Source organism: Myripristis murdjan, chromosome 5 (genome assembly GCF_902150065.1).
Source record: "Myripristis murdjan chromosome 5, fMyrMur1.1, whole genome shotgun sequence".
Taxonomy (NCBI): Eukaryota; Metazoa; Chordata; class Actinopteri; order Holocentriformes; family Holocentridae; genus Myripristis; species Myripristis murdjan.
In genome coordinates, this window is record NC_043984.1 from 19,483,104 (window position 1) to 19,506,993 (window position 23,890).

General features: G+C 42.3%; 1 protein-coding gene across 1 annotated transcript in view; it reads left to right on the forward strand.

Moving 5' to 3' along the window:
- The window catches only part of col7a1 (collagen, type VII, alpha 1), a 62,880-nt gene extending 51,409 nt beyond the window's left edge, over positions 1-11,471 (forward strand). Inside the window, exons 92-119 of the mRNA XM_030052550.1 lie at positions 554-587; positions 675-736; positions 874-999; positions 1,122-1,193; positions 1,537-1,572; positions 1,699-1,758; positions 1,903-1,947; positions 2,559-2,594; positions 2,745-2,780; positions 3,199-3,255; positions 3,373-3,444; positions 3,801-3,872; positions 3,975-4,010; positions 4,119-4,199; positions 5,009-5,062; positions 5,307-5,360; positions 5,454-5,516; positions 5,607-5,669; positions 6,037-6,153; positions 6,651-6,728; positions 7,301-7,354; positions 7,505-7,553; positions 7,790-7,798; positions 9,057-9,140; positions 9,502-9,627; positions 9,882-10,097; positions 10,440-10,622; positions 10,712-11,471. Coding sequence (XP_029908410.1) covers positions 554-587; positions 675-736; positions 874-999; positions 1,122-1,193; positions 1,537-1,572; positions 1,699-1,758; positions 1,903-1,947; positions 2,559-2,594; positions 2,745-2,780; positions 3,199-3,255; positions 3,373-3,444; positions 3,801-3,872; positions 3,975-4,010; positions 4,119-4,199; positions 5,009-5,062; positions 5,307-5,360; positions 5,454-5,516; positions 5,607-5,669; positions 6,037-6,153; positions 6,651-6,728; positions 7,301-7,354; positions 7,505-7,553; positions 7,790-7,798; positions 9,057-9,140; positions 9,502-9,627; positions 9,882-10,097; positions 10,440-10,622; positions 10,712-10,740 — 2,004 coding nt within the window. The 3' untranslated portion in view covers positions 10,741-11,471. The remainder of the gene's footprint in view (positions 1-553; positions 588-674; positions 737-873; positions 1,000-1,121; positions 1,194-1,536; positions 1,573-1,698; positions 1,759-1,902; positions 1,948-2,558; positions 2,595-2,744; positions 2,781-3,198; positions 3,256-3,372; positions 3,445-3,800; positions 3,873-3,974; positions 4,011-4,118; positions 4,200-5,008; positions 5,063-5,306; positions 5,361-5,453; positions 5,517-5,606; positions 5,670-6,036; positions 6,154-6,650; positions 6,729-7,300; positions 7,355-7,504; positions 7,554-7,789; positions 7,799-9,056; positions 9,141-9,501; positions 9,628-9,881; positions 10,098-10,439; positions 10,623-10,711) is intronic.
- Positions 11,472-23,890: the final 12,419 nt, after the last annotated feature.

Sequence of the window (23,890 nt, forward strand, 5' to 3'; positions counted from 1 at the left end):
TGTTGGACTGCAAAATGAGCTCTGGGATGTGCAATGCAAACAATGCCACAGGAATAAATGGCCACTGAGAATAAAAAATGTCCCAAAATAAAATAAAAATTAGGATGTTAGATCACCACTTTTGGTAACTGGTAACAATATGTCAATACATAGGCTGCACCAGTTATCACACAAATGTACAATAATTCTATCCAGATACTGGTAAAGCTGTGAGTAATAATGGATCCATTTTTGTCTTTACTAGTTAGCAGATAACCTTTCATCATTTGTTGTCTTTTGAGCTCAGTGAGCCAACCAAGGTCATTGGGAGGACAATGATATCTCTTCATCAGTGTGCCGTGTGTGTGTGTGTCATGTTGGGGGCTTATAAATCTAATAATTGTTTTGTTTCAGTTTCATGCTCACTTTAGGAGAGCTGCGTATTCAGATACATAAAGCATCATAGCCATTTGATTGTTTAAAAAATGGACTTTCATATTGGTATTGGCCTTCAAAAGCCTGTAGCTGCTCAGTTTCAGTTATTTTCACACTGCCTTAATTGTGTCTCAATCAGGGGGCACAGGGACCACCGGGACCCAAAGGAGATAAGTAAGTTTGTGTCACATTTGTTATTTATCTGTCTGCACCTTGCCATTATCTACAGTGTGTGACAGCCATGACACAACTTGTGTTGCAGGGAGAAAGGGGCATAGGACTGGCTGGTCCTCGTGGTCAAATTGGGCCTCAGGGCTTAAAGGTGAGTCGTGTTATGCTGTACAATGTTAGTGCATGGCACAGATGTCCCTAATCAGTGAAGTCACGGCATGTCTATTGTTTACACTGAAATTCTGTAGATTAAAATCTATCAGCACATCACCTGCTGTTGCATTTCAGGGCGATCCTGGACTTCCTGGTCCGGCTGGTCCCCCGGGGCCCCAGGGTGCAGCAGGCACTCCTGGGCTGGCTGGCCTGAGAGGAGAGAATGGACAACTAGGACCTCCTGGACCACTGGGAGAGAGGGTTGGTCGAGCTGTTGATCAAATACTGCCGAACATATCCCCACTATCTGCAAAAGTAATACAATATGGTTTTAGCCTGCATCTGTGTTGTACATTTTTGAAGAATTATGGTCTCATTGTCAGGGTCTCCAAGGTTTTCCAGGCCGAGTGGGCAACCCTGGAGCTCCTGGTCCACCTGGACCTCCTGGACAAGCAGTGAGTTTAAATCCCATCTGTATTACACTGTGACATGTTTGTCCAGAGCTTAGCTCTGCTAAGGGCTATTTAGGTTTGATCCTTGAGCTTGCTGGGCTGCCACTAGACGTCTGCCTTTTGAGCGTTCACAGAGAGAATTTTGATGTTACTCCTGCCTATCATGTGAATTTGACTTTGATTTTTTTTTTTTTTGCTAATGTAGAGTAAATTGTATGCTATGTCAGCTTACTTATAGGTTTGTCTTATTACTTTTTTCTTGGCACAATGATATTTAATCTCAGTAAGAGAGAAACAGTGAGACAGAGAGATGATTCATATGATCAATATCTTACCTGCTCTCTAGGGCTCCCCTGGTATTGATGGGACCAAAGGGGATAAGGTAACTATGCAAGCAGGCGTATATTTATACCTTCCTCTATTTATACCTTATATCTAATTCATCCTGTTATAGTATAGTTGTTTCTTTTCTCACAAATTTATTAGACCATGTGTCTTCTCTGGCCAGGGTGAGGTTGGAGTTGGAGTCACAGGACCCAGAGGAGAGAGAGGAGACCCCGGGCCCAGAGTAAGACCTCCAATGCACCTCCACGGCACTAAATTTGAGTTCTATTACAAGTTTATGTGTGTAGGATAAAAAAAAGAATAAAATAAAATAAAAAAAAAAAAACACAGATTTTTCTATATGTGTCTTCTCTCTGTCATCTCTCAGGGCGAGGAAGGTCGTGCCGGTGCGGATGGGGAACGAGGACCAACAGTAAATATAAAGTGTTTCTTTTTCATCCCTTACTCAGGAACACTGCTCTCCTCCACTCTGTTATTCCCTACGTTCTTAAAGAGACTCATTAGCAAGTCTGTCCTCCATAGCTTTCAGGGTCCCTGTCAAGGTTTCTTTGGAAAAAAACTGAAGCAACAGGAAGGCAGAAGGCAGAACTGAACAAGGGAAAGATAGCAGCACTACCAGTGCCATAATGTGTGAATCTTTAACTGTCTTTAACTGTTTATTATAGAAGAGCTGCTCTTTGAAAGACTGAACAATTCATTAATCAATTGCAATTTTCTGAGCACAAATGTTTTCTTTGACAGTAGGTCTTTCAAGCAAAATCACAGAAGCATCATCAGGCTCTGTCCCCTAAGGAATCATGGCTTTATGATCACTCTACGTCAGCCCATGTCCCCTAAAGTATTATGACAAGAGCCTGATGATTAAATGCAGAGGTGGAAATGAAAGAATAATGTGTACAGCTATTGTGATATTGCGATTTCTTCAGTCTTACCAAGTATGAGCCCCCTATGAATGAAACCTTCATCATGGGCTTTTTTCATGGTGATTCCATTTGTGCGTGTGTGTTTGTGCGTCTCCGTCAGGGCCCTCCAGGTAGCCGTGGGGATCGGGGAGAGAAGGTGAGCACCACCACGTCTTTTTTTCCCAATTTCATGTGCCATCATGCTGCCTGCGTCCCCTGAGCATGCCATTAATGCAAAACGGTGAATTAAATGGACACGCATGAATGAAATGTCTTGCTCTCAATTTTATATACATTTTTTTCCCAGGGAGAATTGGGGCTGCAAGGTGACAAAGGAGAAAAGGTATATGCATTATAAAATCTAATGAGCATTATCCTTTCTCTCTCTCTCTCTCTCTCTCTCTCTCTCTCTCTCTCTCTCTCTCTCTCTCTCTCTTTCTCTCTTTGTGTGTGTGTATGTGCATGTGCATTTGTGTGTGTGTGTGTGTGTGTATTTAGTAATTTGTAACAAAAGCAGACAAAGAACACGGAATGACAAATCAAAGAGAGAGAAAAATGAGAAATCGTGAGTTTTGTGAGATTTATTTTGCTGCGAGCAGGAGGAATTTATGAACACAGACAGTGGTAATGAATGAGCTGTGAAGTAGGAGAGCAGGTTCACGTTCGACAACAGGATGAAATATTGTGTTTTGTGTGTGTTTTGCCTTTCAACTGAGCCCAGTTAAGATGCTGTGTGCTTATAGCTGCATTGTCTCCCACAGGGTGACACGCTGCTGGTGGGAGGACCTCCTGGAGAAAAGGGCAACAAAGGAGAAACTGTCAGTGAACGCCATGATCTCTCACACTGTTGATCCAAATAAAAACTCCACTGTTGCCTCTCTCATGCAGGGGGTGTTTTAATACTGTAGCTGATTTTTTTCATCTTTCGAATGCAGGGGGACAGAGGACCCAAAGGTGTGCAGGGAGAGAAGGGGACGAAGGGCCAGGAGGGTCCTCCAGGCGAGCAGGTGAAGTTGTTTCTCCTCCTGAGTGGACGTGATCACACTGTAGCTGCTGCTTTTGAGCTGTCGGCACTGTGAATCTTAGGCTTAACATTGAGTCATTTCGATTCACTGGTTGGTGATTTGATTAAAGAATGATTTTTCCACTTTTTTTTGGAATAATTGCATTCAGGGTTGTAAATCATGATTCAAACAATAAAAACTGTGGTAAACTAGCGAAAACACTTTAAAAGCAAATTAAAACTAAACTGAAATTGAGCACAAAAAAGTCAAAGTGAAGTAAAAATAAACACTAGTGCAAAACTAATGCAAAACTAAAATAACCTTGGTTTATTAATGTGTGTGTGTGTGTGTGTTACCAGGGCTTGAGGGGAGAGCCTGGAGAGAGGGGATCCACTGGGTTCCAGGGACCTCGAGGCCCCGGTGGACAGAAGGCAAGTGACAGTGGATGTTGTCTCAGCCAGTCAGAAACCACTCTAGGTCATTCATTGACTCTCACTAACAGAGGTCTCATTATTTCTGTGTTGCATCTGCAGGGAGAGGCAGGACAACCTGGAGTACCTGGCGAATCAGTCAGTGTTTATTCCTCCTTCCATCTCTCCATTACTCCATCCGCATTGTTAGGTTTTCCATCTTTGTCAGATGGCATGAGAGATGATGACTTGCTTCTTGTTTTTCAGGGTTTCCCAGGAAAGGACGGTCTGCCAGGACTAAGGGGGGAGAAGGGAGAGATTGGTGTTATAGGAATGCGAGGAACCAAGGTACTTTGACTACTTTGGTACACACACTTTGCCTGTATGTGCACGCCTGTGTGCATGTGTGTGAGCGTGACTGTGTATGAAAGGACCATGGTTACTCGCTCTCCGCAGCGAAAGTTTTATCTCAACCTTGAAGCGTCCTGCAGGCCATTTTCAGAGGGTGGTGATGATCATGGCTTCATAAAAGCATGAAATTGACGTCACTGCAGAGGATTAATGCAGTTGCAGACAAAAATAGCCACACAGAATGTCTCCTGTCACCCTAATATTATGTTTATTAATACCTGGGAAGAGCGTTTGCAAAAATTTGACTGGAAACTTCCTGTGCATCAAAGTTAATTTTGTCAGTTTGGAGATAGTGCCAGTGTGCTGGTAGATAGATGCAATCAGAAATCATTAATCTTAATTTGGAATGACTAATCCAGACTCAGTCGGCTCGCTCAGAATCCACACTGGCACCCAGAACTCCTTAATGTGCTCTTATCTTTTTGCAGCTTTTATGCTACTTATCTCGTTTCTTTTTTTTTTTTTTTTTTTTTTTCAGTATTTTTGACTAGAAGTTAGGTCATCAGAAAAATGACAATAGCAGGTTGAGTGGGTGGTAGCCAAAAAAAAAGGGTGTGTGTGTGTGTGTATTTGTGTGTGTAGGTGTGTGTGCTTGAGTGCCTTAGCCTGAGTGGCAAGTGAAAAGACTGTCAGTCTACAAGATAGGTTGTCTCTCAGGCTGAATTGCTGGTTTGCTGCATTTTGTCCTCTGCGCCGCAAAGCCCCATTCATGTGCCACTGTCAATAACTAACTTATGGGTTTCCAGGGTGACCGAGGACCCAAGGGAGCTTGTGGAGCAGATGGAAGCAAAGGAGAAAAGGTGAGATAGTGAGAAAGACAGAGAAATGGTATTAGGAAGCAGTGCAGGAGAAATGAGAAAAAAAAAAAAAAAAACACCACTGGGATTTTTATGCCTGTTAAAATCAAATACAGAAAAAGATTTAGATGTGCTGTGGTGTGCAAAGCCAGTGCATACAGCTATAGTTACTTTATGACTTTCTTGTGAGCTACTATCATTAGATATGAAGGGTCAGGGTTTTTAACATATCTGGTTTTGTGTTCAGGGAGATTCTGGGGTCCATGGGCGGTCAGGACTACCAGGAAGAAAAGGAGAGCAGGTAAAGCTAAAATCTCTGGCAGATAAACAGAGTGTACACAGTATGTCTCCTTACCAGCAAAGCATCATTGGGTGCCCTTCCTGTGTTTTCTAGGGAGATCTTGGGCCCCCGGGGGCCCCTGGGATCCCAGGAAAGGAAGGACTGGTTGGCCCAAAGGTAAAGTGTGCACTGTACATGTTTTGCACTTGTCTGAGTACAGCAATTGCCTCCAAATGTGAAGTGTAACATTTGTCTTTGTCTATGCAGGGTGACCGTGGGTTTGATGGGGTTGCAGGACCCAAAGGAGCTCAGGGAGAGAAGGGAGAACGGGTGAGTTTGTAACTTCAGCTCTTCCAGTACAGTGTGTGAACATACTGTACAAAAACCACAGCTGTTCTCAATCAACACATATACTAAAAACAAGAAGACATCTTAGTGTACCTTCATTCCATTTTTTTATTGTCATTCATTTAGCTGTGTGTGTGGGTGAGAGTCCATACCTAAAATATAAACACAGAGCAAACTGTACATTTATATAATGATCTCTGTACATAAAAACATTCCTACGCTACGACACGTACGGGAACAGATCTTGAAATGAACTCAAGAACAAACCCACACATCCACAGGAAGTACTAACATAAGTGCGTATAAATACATATTCAACTGTGTTACACTGTGTTTGTGCTTCATGCAGGGTCCTCCTGGTATACCTGGCCCTCCTGGCCCCAGAGGAGCAGATGGGGCCCCTGGCCTGACTGGCTCTCAGGGACCAGCTGGTGCTAAAGGCCCTGAGGGGCTCCAGGGACAGAAGGTGTGTTGACAGCTAACTGACCCCACTCAGGTCCTTTAATGCTGGCATCATATTGTCCATAGGAAATATGGGTCAATTGAAGGCTTTTGTGTGATTGTGTGATTTTTTATGGGCTGCATGTACTGGGAAAAAACAGCAATAAAACAGGACAGACAAAAAAAACAAAAAAAACAATATATACTGTAATGAGAGAAATATGTGAATATGAAAGAAAATAATATGTGAGATGTGAGTGTTAAGCGACTGTGAGGTTATAGACCTCTCAAGATTAAAATCACCAAAATTGGAAGTTCACTCAACAACAACAATATCCTCTTTCTGGGTCACATGACAGACATGAGCACCAGTTTGTGGTCATATAGATTGTATGACAGTACTAAATTTTATGTTTTTTAATTTAATTCTGTAGCAAACTGTATTGTGTTGGTAAACTCTGTGTTTCATGCTGTCTTTGTGTACATGCGTTGTTTATCATAATGTTGTTTTGGCTGTGTCAGGGCGAGAGGGGGCCGATCGGTCCAGGCCTGGTGGGCCCCCGTGGCATCCCTGGAATACCAGGAGAGCGGGGAGAACAGGTGAGAGTCACGCTTGTCTCCTTCTGTCTTGTGGTTCAGAGACAATTTTGGCAGGTAACCACCTATTGTGGTCACAGATTTAACGTCACCCCTTATTTAAATAACAGAAAAATCATGCCTTCACACTGTATTGATTACTCTCTGAACCGATTACACATTGTGCAGAGTGCATAAAAATCTTTTTCAGGCAGGCAAAATTGAAGCTGCTCTTGTGTGCTGCTCAGTGCCAGACTTAATAGCTTTCACAGTGGATTTTTTGTGAGCCAAGAACTGTTTGATGTATTTGTTGACTCCAAAATCACCATCATATACAGTATACATTGTCCAGTTTATATTAAGACCTCAGATGAGGCTCCCAAATCGGATCTTGTGGCCGAGAAAAGCCGGTCTGGTCAAGATTTTAGCTTATCTGTGTTAAGAAAGTACTGCTTATTTCACCTTGTACTTTGACTTTGCATTCTGTTGATGTGCTGCTCCTCGCTCTCGGTTTAATGAATCCGTGTGCTGCAAGGCCTCTGAGAGTGTGAGCCCTCTGCGGGTTGTGTGTGCACTGATACCTGTCTATGTTCCAGGGAGAAATGGGCCCAGATGGAGCTAAGGGAGACAGGGGAGAGCCAGGCATGACGGTCAGTGCTCCATCCTCACTTCAGGGCCCAAAGACCGTAGATGCTGCCACACACACACACACACACACATCCTCATACACAATTTATAAAAGGATCATGCTTTTAACTGAGTTTTGCTCTCTTCCTCTCTTCTCTTTATCTGAAATTCAGGAGGATGAGATCAGAGAATATGTTCGCTCCGAGATGAGTCAGCACTGTGGTGAGTCTTTCAGTCTGCTCACACTGCTAGTTTATAACCGTGTAGTCCGCAAGTTGAACTTCGGATGTTAATCACAGTGTATGAGTCAGAGCAGCAGCTGAACGCTCCACAATCTCCACAGTACTATACAAAACGAGTTGTAGAGAACTACATGAATGGCACGACTCTTTAACCTGACCTTTTTTTCTTTATTATTCCCTTTCTGCTTCCTTCCTGTCCATCTGTCTGCGCCTCAGCGTGTGGAGGTGAGTGAGCTGTCGGACTGCAGCAGGAGAGACAAGGTTGGACAGAAGGGCAGCAATTAGCATGAGTCACAGGGATGCATTATACTGCATATGTTGCTATAGGCTCTGTAGCAAGAACTTTGTCTTGCTGGTACTTTTATGTGTCTAGTGTTAGCATTTGTGTGCTGTTAAATTATATACGCTGTATAAATATTTAACTCATTGCACAAACATAAAACATCACCAAATTCTCTTAAGTAGTTTTATACCTAGATCTAAGGCCCTCTTCTAGGTGAGACTCTATGCTATATCAAATTAATAGGTGATATAAAATTCTGAGCATTTTTTGATATGACAGTCTCCATGGTGCTGACCAATTTGAGCAAAAAATAATAATAAAAAATAATAGATGTGACAGTGATTGAATGCGAAAAAAAGATCAATGCAGTGTTTGAGAATGAGCAGTAGCTACTTTTCCGAAAGTTTGAAACTAATGTGTTTGCTGTCAGAGCTGTTAATTAATGCAATAAGCATCAGCTGTGTTAATCTCTGAGGCTTGTGAAGCTGTGGTTGCAGCGTGAGAAGCAGGGTGGTAATAAATATGCACAGCTACTGAGGATGAGACCGATCTTAACACGTTACTCACATTAGAGTCATTTACTTACTTAATAGATCGGTTGTAGTCTCTTATTGTGTGCAAGTCTGTATCTAGTATCTCGTCTCAAGTCAAATTAGGTGTGATTTGACTTGGACTCAAGTCAGACAGGTTTTTGGGAGATTGGACCGTTGGTCAACTTATCCATTAAGTGATGAAAATGTAGACTTCAACATCATTAGTGTATCCCCAGTGGATCACTGGTTTTGGCTGTTTTGGCTCTCCATGTGGTAACTGCAGTAAGCGTGGAGCACCAGAGCCAACCTGGATGTTCTTATAGTGTCTGCATTTTCATCGCTTAACGGCTAAGTGGCTCAATCTTGCAAAAGCCGGGTTAATTTTTTTAAAACTCTAATCAAACGTCTCATGGTGTTTATGTCGGAATGGTGGAATGTTTTGGTGATGGCTTGGGGTTAGTGGTCATAAAAAGTCTTACTGTGTGAAAATGTCTTACTACCAGAATGTTCTGTCGTTTTTCGTCTTTTCGCCCTTGTGGCCCCCACCCCCCTGTTCTCCATCCTCTTCACACTTACTCGGTCCTTCTCACTCCTTGAATCCCTTCTCTGTTCCCTTGGTGCCACTCTCCCTGTTTGCCTCCCCTTGTCCTATCTGGCTCTCTCTCAGGTTTAGCCCCAGACATTCGGCCCCGGCCCTCGGTCAGGGCACGGCTTGCACCAGAGATCCCACTGGTCGTGAAGGGTGAGGAGGGTGAGTGTGTCCCTCTGTCATTCTGCACATCAGCCCCTCTGCTGTTAGTTTGCCCGTTCGTTTTTCTATATGTGTGTGTGTGTGTGTATGTCCCTAACAAACAGGTTTAAAGTTGGTGGTGCTGTGTTTGGAGACCTCTGAACATTGGGTGGTTTTCTCATCAAGAAAACAGAGGACTCCATTTGTGTTTTATCTCAACTCAAAGTGCTGCATGATGTTGTTTTCAGTACCCCTGGTTATATCAAGACAAATACATTGATAGAATGTGACTCTAGGTGGTCGTTTGGATTGAGTTAACACGGCCGAGGTTAAGTTCCAGCCTGCTAGCCGAAACAGTGTGTGGTGCTGCTCTTTTTTTCAGGCCGTGAGCTGCGTGTGGTGATGAACACCCATGACCCAGACTATGAGCACATCTACTCCATCGAGGCCTATGACGATCCAATGGAGAAGCTAGTCCACTACACTGCTGCTGCTAGCCAGAAAGATGGTACTGTATGCCACCGCCTATAAAGCACTATGTATTTCTGTGAAGCGCTGTCCCACACACTGAGCAACGCCTAGCCAGTCTCTCACACAGTCTGCTACAAGCACACTCCATCTTGACTCTGTGATAAGTGAATTTGTTGTTAGTGCAGCCTGTTTTCTTACAATGCGTTCTCTTGTGCTCATTACTGTGTGTTTCCATGAAATGCGTGTATGTAATCATTTATAGCCATGTGTTTGCTGTGTATGTGTCGACAGGTGAGGCTGTCAAAGGTGAACCTCAGAAAACAGGCAAAGTTGAACCAAAGAATTCAGCCAGAGTTGTACCAGTGAAAGCGGCCAAAGTTGATGCTCAGAATGCAACAAAAGTTGATGGTCAAAAAGCAGTCAAAGTTAAGCTTGTGAGAAAAGTCCTGCCCAAGCCCATATCAAAGCCCATTTCAGTCAGGCCCAAGAGGGAAGTCAAAGGGGAAGGTAATCCACCTCATGTGGTTCTTGGAGCGTTAAGCCTACCTGCCTGCATGGCCCCCTCTGCACACCGCAGGCCTTACTGGCTTTGTTGCTAATGTCATAGAGGCATGCATGCATCATACATATCACGGTAGTAATATTTTGCTTTGCCTGTTTGTTGCTTTTAAAGATGTAGATTAATGAAATAAGCAAACATGGCTGGCTTGAAGAGTGCAGGATTTATCTAAATTTTTAGGAGTGCTTATTGCCACACCTGTTGCTCCTTATTGCTACCGCTGTTCCTTAGCTTGACATGCTCCCTTCTCATATTATGTCTGTGTGTGTGCTTGTGTGTGTGTTGTGTAGCTCCAGCAGACCCATGCCTGCTGCCTATGGAGGAGGGGAACTGTGGACGGTACACGCTGCGCTGGTACTTCAACACCCATGTTCACGCCTGCCGGCCCTTCATCTACAGTGGCTGTGAGGGCAACGACAACCGCTTCCTTCATCTGGAGGAGTGTGAGGAGCTCTGCCTAGGGGAAACCAAAGGTATGTATGCATGCATGCACACACAAACACAAACATACACACACACACACCCTGTATGTGGATTTAACAACCTTTGCTCTGTTGTGCAGGTACTGAACCCTTGAAGACAGGACGATGATTAATACCAAACCGTGGCCTTTTTTTCTTCAGCCACAAGAATGTTGTATAAATGTTGGCAAGCTTTTGAAACTAGCGTTTTCATAGATCATTATTTTGTCTAAATGCAAACAGTCAAGAGTTGCTTTGTTAATTTATTGTTTCATTTAAACCCAACCAAACTTTGCCCAGGTTGAAAGGGGATACCAGAGTGCACCCTTGCTTTAGGCCTCTCTCAACCATTTAAAGTCTTTCCAAAAAAGGTGCTCATTGAATTCAAGGGTAAAAGAATACTTGATCACCAAGGCGTTTTTGTGCCTTAGGCGTTTTTAACCTTAACACAAAAGAAGTGCCTTGGCTTCCTTTTTTTTTTTTTCAAACTTCACCCAAGTTGTGCTCATCAGACTGTACAACAGTATTTTAACCCTGTTGTCCCTTTTTCCATCATAAATTGCACGAGTCGTGAGACTTATGTCCACATATGTACAGAACTGTTTTACTGTTATACAACTTGGTAACTCTGAGGGGTTGCACAAATACAGTTGTTGTTATTATTAATAATATTATAGATATAGTTTTTTATATATATTTTTATTACATATGAAGAGTCAAGCACAATATACTGTCAATGTATTGTACATAGGTTTTTTATTATTTGGGGAAAGTTCTTGTGTTTTTAATTGTATCACTGCATGTTTACCTGCCAGAGAGATGGTGCTATTTTAAAAGGTATTATTATACCGTTTACTGAAGATGGAAGCTTATGTTTTTGTGCAGTAATATGATTACAAAACATTATGTTTCTATGTTATTATACATTTTTTATGAATATTTTAAATAAAACACATTTTTGAGTAAACACAATTTTGCTTTTTTTAAAGTATTTTCATTTACAGCCTCTGATGCTCTTATCTAGAGAAACAGCATCAGTCAGCAGGTAAGGGTTTACGGCTCAAGGACAATTTGAAAGCGCACATTGCCGTTCACCAGGACTGAACTTGTACCGCTCTGTTCAGACTGACAAGCAGCAACATCTGTAATGCAGTCAGAGGTGCTTACGTCCATTTATTGATAATGGTAAAAGAGTATAGTTGCATTTGGCAAGCTCTGCTTCAGGGAGCTGTGGGATTCCTTGCAGCATGAGGAATCTGCTGAAGCAGTAATCCCCCTGCATAGCAAACCACAACAATCAGCATAGTTATAGGCACAGATGAAATCATACCAAGCCAACATGATCCAGCACGATTATAGTCACAGCAGGATATTGGGGTGCTGGAGGAAGTTGCAACAAAACGTGGCATGATAAAGACCACTTTGAACACTTGTGTGAACGTGGTTCAGGCCAGTCAGCTGATTTTCAATGAGCCACCGACACTGACCTCAGTAATATCGACAATATCTTTCTTGAGGTAGCGTATGCGAGCGTGTGTGTTTTGCAGTGATGGAAATTTCCCAAGCATGCTTACCCTCAGCGTAACATTTTTTGTTAGGGCAATTTGCTAAACTGTCCTGTGCACCAGTTTTTAAATGGGGTGTTACGAGATAAGAAATGAAGATGAGCCATTGTCAAATTGCAGGTGTGTGTGTGTTTGTGTATGTGTGTGATCTAGATGTTCTAATTTCATCAGCATGTTTTATTAATGAGAAGATTTTCTGCCTGTTGGCCACGACTCCTCCTCCCCTGGTCCTGCATGCTCTCTGCCCTCTGTTGATTTCCCCTGGTGGGAGAGGCTCTGGGAGACATAGTGACACCAGTGAGAGTTAACCACACCTCGGCAGTCCTCACGCAAACTTTATTGTCTTCTGTCCTCTTCCTGAATTAAAGGCAAAAGTTGTCTCAATCAACTTCTGATCATGCAGTAGGCATGTGTGTGTTGGCAGAGTCTGTACGAAAGCTTACATGCTACACAGTTTGGCAAGGACAAAGTCAGCTGACAGGTCATTATAATGAAAGATCAAGAATATGAGTGAGATAGAAATTACTTCAGTGAATAAATCAATCAGTCAGCCAATCAGCATCTGCTTTTCCAAAGGGAAATTTGTTCTGAATTTGAATAATGTATTACAAACATTTATGTTGTGAATGGAGTTGAATGTTAAATCCATTTAAATTTGAATTTGTGAAAACTAGACTGGGTATGTAGGCTACTTGTTTGAAATTTGATGTGTGAAACAGTTTCAAAATTTCTGTTACATGTTGCACAAACTTCTTGCAAAGTGAAGAGCTACTCAAAGCCATAATTTCAAATTCAGTGCTTGAAAAGCTTCCAAACTGTGGCAACATGCAGGCACTAAGGAAATCTAAGCTTACAGATACAATCAAACTGGCTTAGCCTCTTAGTGTAAGTCTGCACAGCCTCCTAACGTGTGTGTGTGTGTGTGTGTGTGTGTGTGTGTGCGCGTGTGTACATGTGTGGGTGTGTGTGTGTGCATGTGTGAAAAAGCAAAAAGGAAAGTGTTAGCATCCACAAATAGACAAAGATGCATTGAAATGTTTCTTGTTGCGTGTTATTACAGATAAAGAATTGTAAAACACCGGCGACTACATGATTTAAAAAAAAAAAAAAAAAAAGACAAGTGAGTGAAAGGGAAGACTGTAGACAGACAGAAAACTGAACAATTGAAACCAAGAATAGTTGATTGCCTGTGTCAGTATGAACAAAAGTCAACCTGCATAAGAGAAACAGACAACCTGGAGTTGGAGTATTCCTTTAACAAGCTGTTATTTTGACTGAATCAACTGTTACGAGTTGAACAAAAATGCATAATACTATCCTATTATCTTGTACATAAATGAATTTTTCCCACACCTGCTGAATAAAAAATACATAAAAATTAATAAGAAAGGTACAAATGATGAATTGCAATACAAGTTTCACATTTGTGTGCGTGTGTATGTGTGCACACCATGTATACATATATTTGTCTACATTGTGCTTAATGTGTATATATGTATGTACACTTGTCAAAGAAACTGTCGAGCTTATGTATAGCCTACACTTAACATGCATCAAGAAAGGCTTAACTTATGTATTTGTGTGTGAGTGTGTGTTTATTTTTTTGTTTGTTTTTTTGTATTCGTTACACTTCTCTGGTCCCAGCCTTCTCCTCAATCTGCTCGGTGCCTCCTGTGTATTACTGCCAATCAGGATCTGTGTGTTTACACGCGTGTGTGCTTACTGGTAGACAAGCACATTAGTTCATGGTGTGTGCTGAGATACATTTCACATGTCCTAAAAATAGCAGCTGTCACTGATTTTAATAGCCATATCCATTGAGCGTTACACGAGGCACCAAATCCTTTACAGCAATTTCAAAACTCCAAAAAAAGGACATGTGAAGGTGGTGGTAGTGTTTTGCGTGTGTGTGTGTGTGTGTGTGTGAGAGAGAGAGAGAGAGAGAGAGAGAGGAGAGAGAGGAGAGACAGAAAGAAAGGGTGGGGAGCATTCCAGGAGCCTTGCTCGAATATCTTGCCTTGTGGAAGAGTTACTGCTAACTTGGTGGAAAGAAGAAAACAGCTATCTGTGAAGCAAGAGGAGCTTGATTTAAAATTAATAAATAAATGAATGAATAACAATTATTTAATTACTTTTAAGCAAATAGGCATTCAGACTCTGCTACCTCTGGGGCTTTTTAGTGGAACCTCTCTCTCTCTCTCTCTCTTGATGTGTAAGTGTATGAGTATGAATGTGTGTATATGCTTGTGTTCAAGGTTGTCCTTCACAGACATATGCTTCTGTGTGCGTGTGTGTGCGTGTGCGCGCGCCTGTGTGAGTGTGAGATATACTTCAGTGGTAATTTAATGTGGATTGAGTGCCTGCCAAACAACGTTGAAGTGCTGGGCTTCATTGATGTTATTGAAATACCTGCCATCTGAAAAAACACTTCATCAGTGATCCTTTTTAACTCATTATGGAACGCTGCTGAGATCATCAGCCTCGCTTTCAAAAGTAACATTTTCAAGATTGCTTTCAACTGTACATAGCGTTACTGTTACGCACAGCAAGACTTACCTAAAATGACTCAGTATTTTAAAAGCTTGAATGGGAAGTTTTTGATCTTAATATCATGCCTTACTACTGTATGTTCTCCTTTTTTAAGAAAGACCCATATAGTGACAGAACACCCCTCATCAAATAAACTAATAAATAAGAATGTATATCTACATACATATAGATATAGATGAAGCACAATTAAGATGGATGGCTTACCGTCTCTGTTTCTGGTCTCTGACCCTTCAAGGGCACCACCATGATCCTCTAGTGGGCCTCATGAAGAATGATCATTCACATGCAGAGCACTGTGGTGGCTCCCTCTGTCTGTGCGAGCAAGAACCGCCTCTTATCGCCTCTCAGTTGTGGAGTATGCAGAAACATGTTTAGGAGTTGTTCATTTTCCTCTTCAGTGACCTTGACTGCTGAAAGCCCCAGGGTCTTTGGTTGGTAGAGTGCTGGATTGGTAAAACCCAGCCAAGAGAATGGAGCAAACCAGTAAGTCTCTCGCTCTCACTCTCTCTCTCTCTCACGCTCTCGCTCTCTTTCTGCCACCCACTTCCCTTTGCAAGTACAAAGGCTGTTGCTATAGCAATGAAATATGCTAGAAATGTGCTCAATCTCACTTTCCGCTCTCAGCCATATTAACATACGGTATAATCTGTTTCACTTCCATCATTATTTGCAACCTTCCACTTGCTTGGGTACCATCGCTCCAGACCATCAGGCCTAATGGGAGAGAGAGGAGTGTGTGTGTGTCTATGTGTGTGTGTGTTTTGGGGGGGTGGGGGTAATATAGCGATGATTTGACCCATGTTGCATGTAATAGGTGTTACAGACTATGCCCCTGAGTGGCTGAATGCAGCGGGGCATCAAGGGGTCTCTGTCCTGTAAGTCTTTCCCTTCAGCACTAAGAGTCATGCCAGTCTCAGCATTTATTCAAACTATTGTTCTGCATCTTTGCATTACCTCCCAGTGCCTCCCAGTCCTGCGCTGTGGTATTGCACACAATCCTATTTCCGCACACCTAGCAGATTTGTGTTTTAAAAGGTTGCTTTGGCAGCTAAGGAGTTTGTTTATTTTGTTTATTTATATAAGCAAGATACAATGTACATTAATTAACATGAGCGCTTGGGTCCATCATGTAAATGTGCCAGATTTAGCCACACTGGCTGATTTTCATCTGTAGCCCTTGGCAGGTTGATAGCTTTTAAAAAACATGAAAATAAAAATCACACAAGCACATAAGTATGGACAAATGGTAAAACTCTGCAGCAAGCAGCCATTAGCATATTAGAGCGCATTAAAGCAGAAAGAAAGAGACTGCAACACACAAAACATAACATGAGCATGCCAGTGGGGTCATACACCTCAGTATCAGATTACTTACAGCCACACATACAGCGACTGACAAAGTATTAAGACTGAAGTTATATCAAGCACTCAGTAAGACAGCAACACAAGCAACACACCATAATGACAAATAACCTCTACTCCAGATTATGAGAGCATATTTTATTGTCCATAAACCACTGTTTTGAAGATTTGGAGACAGAGTTGAGACATTTGATGTCCCTTAGTTTTTGACATTTTACAGTCTCCTCTGGTAGCAGCTGTGGTACATGAGTTTTTATTTTGTTTGATGAATTCATTGAGTGGAGAGGAAGACAGACCATGAAAAATGTTATACTCAAGTGAAATATCAACAAATTTGATCATGTTTTCCCAGCTTAAGAAATCATATTTAGTTAAAATTTTACAATGATGATATGAATTTGACTTTCATAACCAGAAGCCTGCTTATGATGCGTTTCTAGTGGTTTTAATGTGGTTTTACATGTCTATGTCCAGCTGGTGGGACAGTAGTTGTGAGAGAGTCATGACACTGATGTACAGCTTTGACGTCTCAGTTATATATACAAAAAATTTCCAAATTAAATTTGAAAAACAAAAAAAAGAAAAACTTGTGTTTTGATAGTTGAGTAGAGTTTGTTTTGGTTGTTGAGTAGAGTTGTGCATCTATTATTATGCTTAAATATTTAAACTCATGCACGTCTGGATCTTTGCCCTGCATACAAAAACACATAAGTGCATTAGAGAGCTTTAAAAAGGGCAAAATGAAGGTCATGGAAATTCAAGCTTGACATTAACTCGATATAATTTACAGGTCCTACATATCAAGAAAGATTTCATCACTTGTGTCAGCCTGACTTGCTTTTATCTCCTCTCTCTCCCTCTCTCTCACCCCCCTCTCTTTCTGTCTCAATTTATCTTCTGTTTCCTGCCTCACTCCATCTCCTGTCCATCTCTCCTTTAAACTCACAAAGAGCCCTGAAGTTGTTTTGTTGATGTTGTTTAATTTTTTTCCTCCAGCAGATGAGTTGGCCATTAGCATATTCTCTTCATTATGGCAGTGATGATTATGGGCCACCTGAGTGGCAGAATGCCTCAGCATTATTAAAAGGCTCTCTGGGGATATCTCAGGCACATAAGCCCAAATTAGCATATGCCATTTCTCATCTCTCCTTGCTGTCATTCAGCAGCCCATGCTCTATTTCAATATATGCTCAAACTACTGATGGCTAGAGTTTTTTTGGGAGGTCATTACTCAACTCTTCCCCGTACATTATACACACTCTCTCTTTCTCTCCCTCTGTCTCTCTATCATACTACAAGAATTCACAGTATTATACAATATAGAATACTGTATAGTATGTATATTGAAAGATAGAAAGGTAAATGGTCAATCCTCCTGTATTTTGTAATTCTGAGTCTTTATTTAATTTATTTAATGTAAATAAATGTGTTTTCTTTTAATAACATGTAGCTTTTAATTTCCATTTGCTGATTAATTTAATTTTTCAATATTTCCTTGCACTGATATGTGAGACACTGGACATTTTGTGACTCCTGTTGAGTTTGTTTAGTCAAACAAATGTTTAAATGTTCCTCAAATCTCATCCACGAGTAAAATTTGTGCTTAAGAAATAATCTGAACCAAACTGTAATTTGAACATTAATCAGTTGATTTCAGTGCCGAGGTACTTCTAGCTAGTGGAGTGTTTTATTAATTACTCTCCATAAACGAACTGGAATAGTCTCCCCTGAGATCTGGAGAGTCTTCTGGAAAATCATCATCCTTTTTCTCTACATGTTGACGGTGAAGGCCCTTCTATAACAGTACTGCTCTCAGCGAGACAAGCTCTGCTGTCCTATGGTTAAGAACCAGGCACCAGGAAAGGGAGTTGTTCCTAATGATGCTGTTAAGTCGCTGATGTAGAAGTTAAATAATGTTATGCTCAAAGGGCATCCCTGCTTCACTGCATATCCTTGTTTAAAGAATTCAGGTCTGTGATTTCTAATTCTTAATGCACATTTGCTGTTTGAAATATGAATTTTGTAATATCATCATTTTACCACATATTCCATTTTGGAGAAGTTTACATAATTAGCTGTTGTGGACAATAATAATGCAAATATTTATCATTTTGGCTGAAATTAGGCTTCTGGCAATTATGGTGCCAATTGCATATGGCACCTTATTTGGTGCCCCTTTTTTTCTGTTGCAGAAAGCATAATTGTATGTACATAATTGCGGCGCGGTGCGATGCGGGCAGGAGGACCCAATTGCAGGATCAAGCATGAAGGCACAGGAATTGAAGCAAACAACATTTATTGCCAGACTCAGGTACTGGCAGGCTTGCAACACGGAGAACAAAACACAAGGAATAACTGCATCACGAAGGAACAACCATGCTGAACTGACAAAGAACTGAACTGAAAACCAGACTTAAATATACTAGAGACTAACAAGGTAACAAGACACACCTGGGGGAAGAGGCTGGGGCACAACACTGGAGAGCACAGAGGCCTGGCTGAGAGAAGCAGAGGGGAACAAACTGAATAATCGGGGCTAGTTAGACAGACTCCAGAGAGGTGTGGGGAGCTGGGAAGGGCAAACAAGGCTAAGACAAAGGGCACAAGAAACAGGGAGAAACCGAAAACAAATTGTGTTCCATCGTCCAAAAACAAGTGTCAGACACAGAACCATGACAAATTGTATGTAACTATATCATTGTATATGTGTCACTGAAGTATTCCTGATTTCTCTCTCTGTACCATATCGAAAAACTCTAAATTTCCCAAACCTTCCCTTCCATCTGCTTTGTTTGTGCTATCAACGATGTCACCCTGACCTCTCGCAGAGTTCCTGGAGCACAGCCTGTTAACCTCTGACCTCAGTTAGCCACTCGCTTGTGCTGCCAGACAATCTTGCCAAAACCAAAGCGCTCCTACTGCAGCTTCCTGCTTTCTAGACTATTGCACTTGAGCAAAATTCTTCCTCTCAACTGTTTTAACTCTTATATCCATTTCTCTTCAAGCTGTAGCCGACGTAATGGTTTTTGAACACAATAATTGTTGTGTGTCTGCCATTTAACTAATCCTCTTAATTCCCAAATTGTGCCACTGCTTCAGACCCAGGGGATCATCACCTGAATGTCTTTTCTCCTCTCTGCACATTCACTGACCCCCATGTAACCTATTTGGCCACTTTCAGTAATTAGCCATTGATTCATCATAATTTCTCCAAAGTAAAGCCCCGTTTCACTTTCAGCAGCAACACACATCCCTCAAAGGAAAGCAGTGACAGAGCAATGCAGTGTCCCAAGCTATTCAGTGGAAATAGGTGTCAACTAGGAAGCAAGGTGAGACAGAGCATTCTGGTCCGCCAAGTCTCTGAAGATGATGGATGTATGAATGTTGTCTATGAGAACCTATCATGCTGCATCACTGGGCCCCAGGGCTGTGTCTCACTTATTCAGCATATTGTCTTTGGCAGGCTTTGAATATTACCTTTGCTGTGATTCAAATGCAGTAAATCTGCCATTGGGTGCAGTAAGAAAGAGAAAAATGTTGGTAACAGTTAGCTATAATAACAAATCATTTGAAATGCTTGTGTCCGGGGTACAAGGCAGTGGCCATAAGGTATTACAGAGTTTATGCATGCAGGTGGAGTACAGGAGGAGGCTGCCTGCTGTTGATGTGCTGGAGAACTGAAGTGTAGCTGAGGGGGAACAGACAGGTTTGGGGGAGATGGGGAACGAGGGTTGGAGTGCCCTGACAGGCTGTGTGGATGAGGAACAGGAGGGCTGGGCCATCAGTGTCAGAGTCTGTCCATGGACAACAGACTGGGGAGGCTGCAGGTAGGGGCCAGCAGTGTAAGTGCTGGGTTGAAGTGACAGGTCAGCGCACCTCTCATCCTCCATCCATCATACTGTCCCTTTGTGGTTCAATCAAACCAGAAATGTCTGGGCTGAACTTGACTGCAGGTGCACATGTGCACAGTCATGCATACAGCTTTGCGCACACGAAAATACTGTACATGCAGACAGGGGGACAGCTACTTTTCTAATAAAATGTGTTCTTTTTTTTTTTGTTAAAGGTGTGCTATGCAAAATGGCAGAGGGTTGTACTGGTTAAACAAAATATCATTTGTTTTCTTAATTTGGCCATTTAGGGCAATAATGCATCTCCCAAAGCTATCCTACAGGGAGACCAGACCAGAATCGCTCGCTGACCATGTTGTGAGCTCTGATGAAACTAATTTCACAGCCCATTAGACATATTTGAAAAACAGTAGCCACTCAGTGAATACACAGAAGGCATACAGCATACAGCACCATGAAAAACATAGTTTACAGTTGCCACCAAGCACCAATTAGAAGTTGACTGGCTATCCAAGGTCAGTCACACAATCATGGGAATGCAGGCATTAGAGCCACTGGGCGGCCCCAGAGTTACCACAAGGGTACAGTAATGAGAGGGTAAGTCAAGCTGTCAGTGGACGCCCTCCTGAGGCAGAGCGCCATGGGCTTGTACAAATACACTTCAGAGGTGGCATTTAGAGAACCACTTCTCGTTGTTCCCTGCTTCCCTCTCTTAATGCCAGCACAAGGTAAATTTAGTCCCCCCCCCCCCCCTTCCCATTAGTGAGGCAGTATCCTAATTGGCTCTACTCTGATCGGACAGCTGCTACAGAGCTTTCCTTTTGTCTTTCTCCTTCTCTCTCTTTTTACCCCTCTCTCTCTCTGAACATGTATGTGTGCCTCTCTCTCTATCTCTTTTGCTCTTTCTCCCTTCCTGCTCTATCTCCTGTTTTCTTTATTGGCTTTCTCTCTCACTCCACGTCCCCCATAATCCTCTCTGTCTGCCCCGTGCCCCTGGCTTAGCTTTTGCCTCCCTTAAACCCCTGCTCAAGGTCATCGGCACAAAAGCTTCACAAAGATTTTTACAATGTGCCTTTCATCAGCCTCCTCTTCTTTGTCATATCATTTCATGCCAGTGCCAGTATCAGGTCACAATATTTCATAGTTAATTTTCCTCTCCAGCCCTCAGTATCATGCCCACTTATTTTCATTCATCTGAGTCAAAGCACTCAAATCGTCTGTGTTGTGGTAATGGGAGTTCATATTGCTCACATTTTTACTGGTGTTTCCACTCTTCTTTCGAATCATATTAGCCTTGCTTCTCCTTAGGTGTCAGTGCCTTTAATTTAAACAGGGAGCTTTTCTGAGTCAGTGGGCACCGCTGCGTCTCTGTTTTATGGGACACTCCAGCTGGCCTGGCATCTTTCAGTGTACTGCTCGACTCTAATAAGGTCAGCTATGTAGATGTGTCCACAGTGAATTTGTGGCTCCTTCAAGGGAAGCCCTACCAGAGTCTGAATATAAATCAGAGCTTAAATGTACCCCAAGTAGATTTCCAATATATTTATTGACTAAGTGTTTGAAATTCATTTTTGAGCCCATAGGAAAATAAAGATGGATTACTGTCCTCACTAATTCTCAACCCACTTTGATAGACGTTTTTTATGCTGTTTGCAGCAATAATCGAAAGCCAACTTAAATTTGTTATGGACTGAAAATAGATGCTGACCCTGAAGAACTGAGTATTTATATGCAGGGTGCATATAAATGCATATGAGTGAGTTTGTGTGTGGTGGGTTTGGTGCGACCAGGTCTTTTCTCTTCTTTGACCCGTCAGTGGGGCTGAAGCCACGTTGGGCCCCAGGTCTTGATGCAGGCATACGCGTGAGTCCAGTTTCACCGGAGTATCTATTGGGCTCTTTGATGCTGTGTTGGACAGGTGGAGATACAGCCCCCCTCAGGGCCAGCCCTGCTGTCAGACAGGACATATACTATAGCAACACACAACACAGACACATGCAGGAAACATGCAGTACAAGTCAATGCATTTGCAATGAACTACACTAAGTTTCAGTGACAACAGCATCATATGTACTGCTTACATTAACTACATTGTTGGAGGACTAAATCCACAAGGCAGGACAAGCCTTACAATTTCATACTTTATTGATCCTTGTAAGGAATTCTGTTCCCCCAGGGAAACAGAGGTCGGGCTCAGCTACAGAACAGCATCCTTTGAGCTGTGCTTTATGTTGGATGTGTATTGTTCTTATTCCTTTAAATTCCTTTGAATCGGGCAGATTTAGATGACATGACAGTTCATCAAGATATTTCCAACAAAGCTAGAATGGAGTTTGATAAGAGAAAAAAAAAATCAGCTATCTGAAACCTTAGCAGCAAATGCTTTTTTTTTTTATCGGTCCCTCAGAATCAAAGAACAACAGAGGAGGTGCTCCTTTCGAGATTCACCATTTTACATTGACATTCATCATACATGGAGAAAAATATCATAGAAGAGAAAGCAGTAACAATTTCTCCACCAACAGTAAAACGGTCCATAATGTCACGCATCCACAACACATGCCTTGTTTTTGTGTGAGGGGCTTCTTCTCAACTGGAAAAACTCCTCCTGCTGTCATTATAACTCTTTCCATGTGTAGATATCACACACAACTGCATGCAACAAGCTCACACCTGCTCTCTGGGTGCTGCCCAAAGACATTCTGGAAAAAGCTGGAAATTGGAGCAGCAACAGATGAGGCACCAAAACATAAAAGTGTAAGACCCGGAACACACCGAACAACACAGACTGATGATATATAAGTGTGAGAGTATTCAAGGTTGAATAAGTACTACAGATGTTTGCTGTTATATGTGCCTGAACCACCCTGGATTTCCCTATTCACTACACCTATTTGTAGTGCAGACTTGTAATACATGCCGCTATTGTGTCTCAGTATTTAAATGTATGCACACACGTGAGATTGCTGTATGTGTGTTTAGTGTGCGGGTGGTTGTGCAGGTGCCTGTTTTTGAGTGTCTTTGTCTGTGTTTCTGCATTTGTGTGTATGCAAGTACACCAAGTTTGCTCTTTTGTGTGCCTGTGCAAATGTTTTTCTGTATTCTTCTTTTGGCTGAGTGACACAGGCGTATGGTATGTGGGTGTTTGGCAGACACTCCTCAATGTTGGCCAGCTTTGCATTTGTATGTGACTGTTTTAACAAGTGATTCAGATTGGTAGCAAGGGCATTTCATGTTTGCCGAAAAAGAGGGGCTGATGGCCGGCAAAGTGGGCTCCATATCCTGTGAATGTGTGGTGCAGTGCAAAGGAAAGGTGGGGTGGAGAGAGAGAGAGAGAGTGAGACAGAGATTGAGAGCCAGAGAGAGAGAGAGAGACAGAAAGAGAGAGAGGGGTGGTGGGGGGCAACAGTCCTGCTGAGAGATTGCGCTACAGTCTTTCAGCTGTGACCATGAGCTGAATATGTGTGGTACATACAGTATGGGGAGGATGAGACTAAAAGATAATATTCTATACCATCCTTTTCTTCCCCCAAATCTAAAGCTCTGTTGTTCTGCTTCTCTTTCCCTCTCTGTCCCCCTCTCTCTTTCTTTCTCATGCAGAGTCTTTTGTTCTCTTTCTCACATGCTGGTTGATGCACACCACCTTGACTGACTCCAAGACAAATCAAGTCTGGGCCTGGATGAGTCAACTCATGACAAATCGCGTCTTATTCGAGGCAGCAGCCGCCAAGCTTTCAAGAACGGTTCCAACAACGAAGCAATGTTTTCTGGCATTTTTGCCTAGTCGTTGACGTTATTTCCATGTTGTTGTTTCAGATGGAAATTGAAGACCAACACAAATGAACTCAGACAGGACCGGTACATTCAAAACAGAGCATCACGACTGAGGGGTATGTGGTGGTGGTGGTGGGTGCTATTCCCAGGAGCCCTCTGTGGGAATCTCAGTGCTACA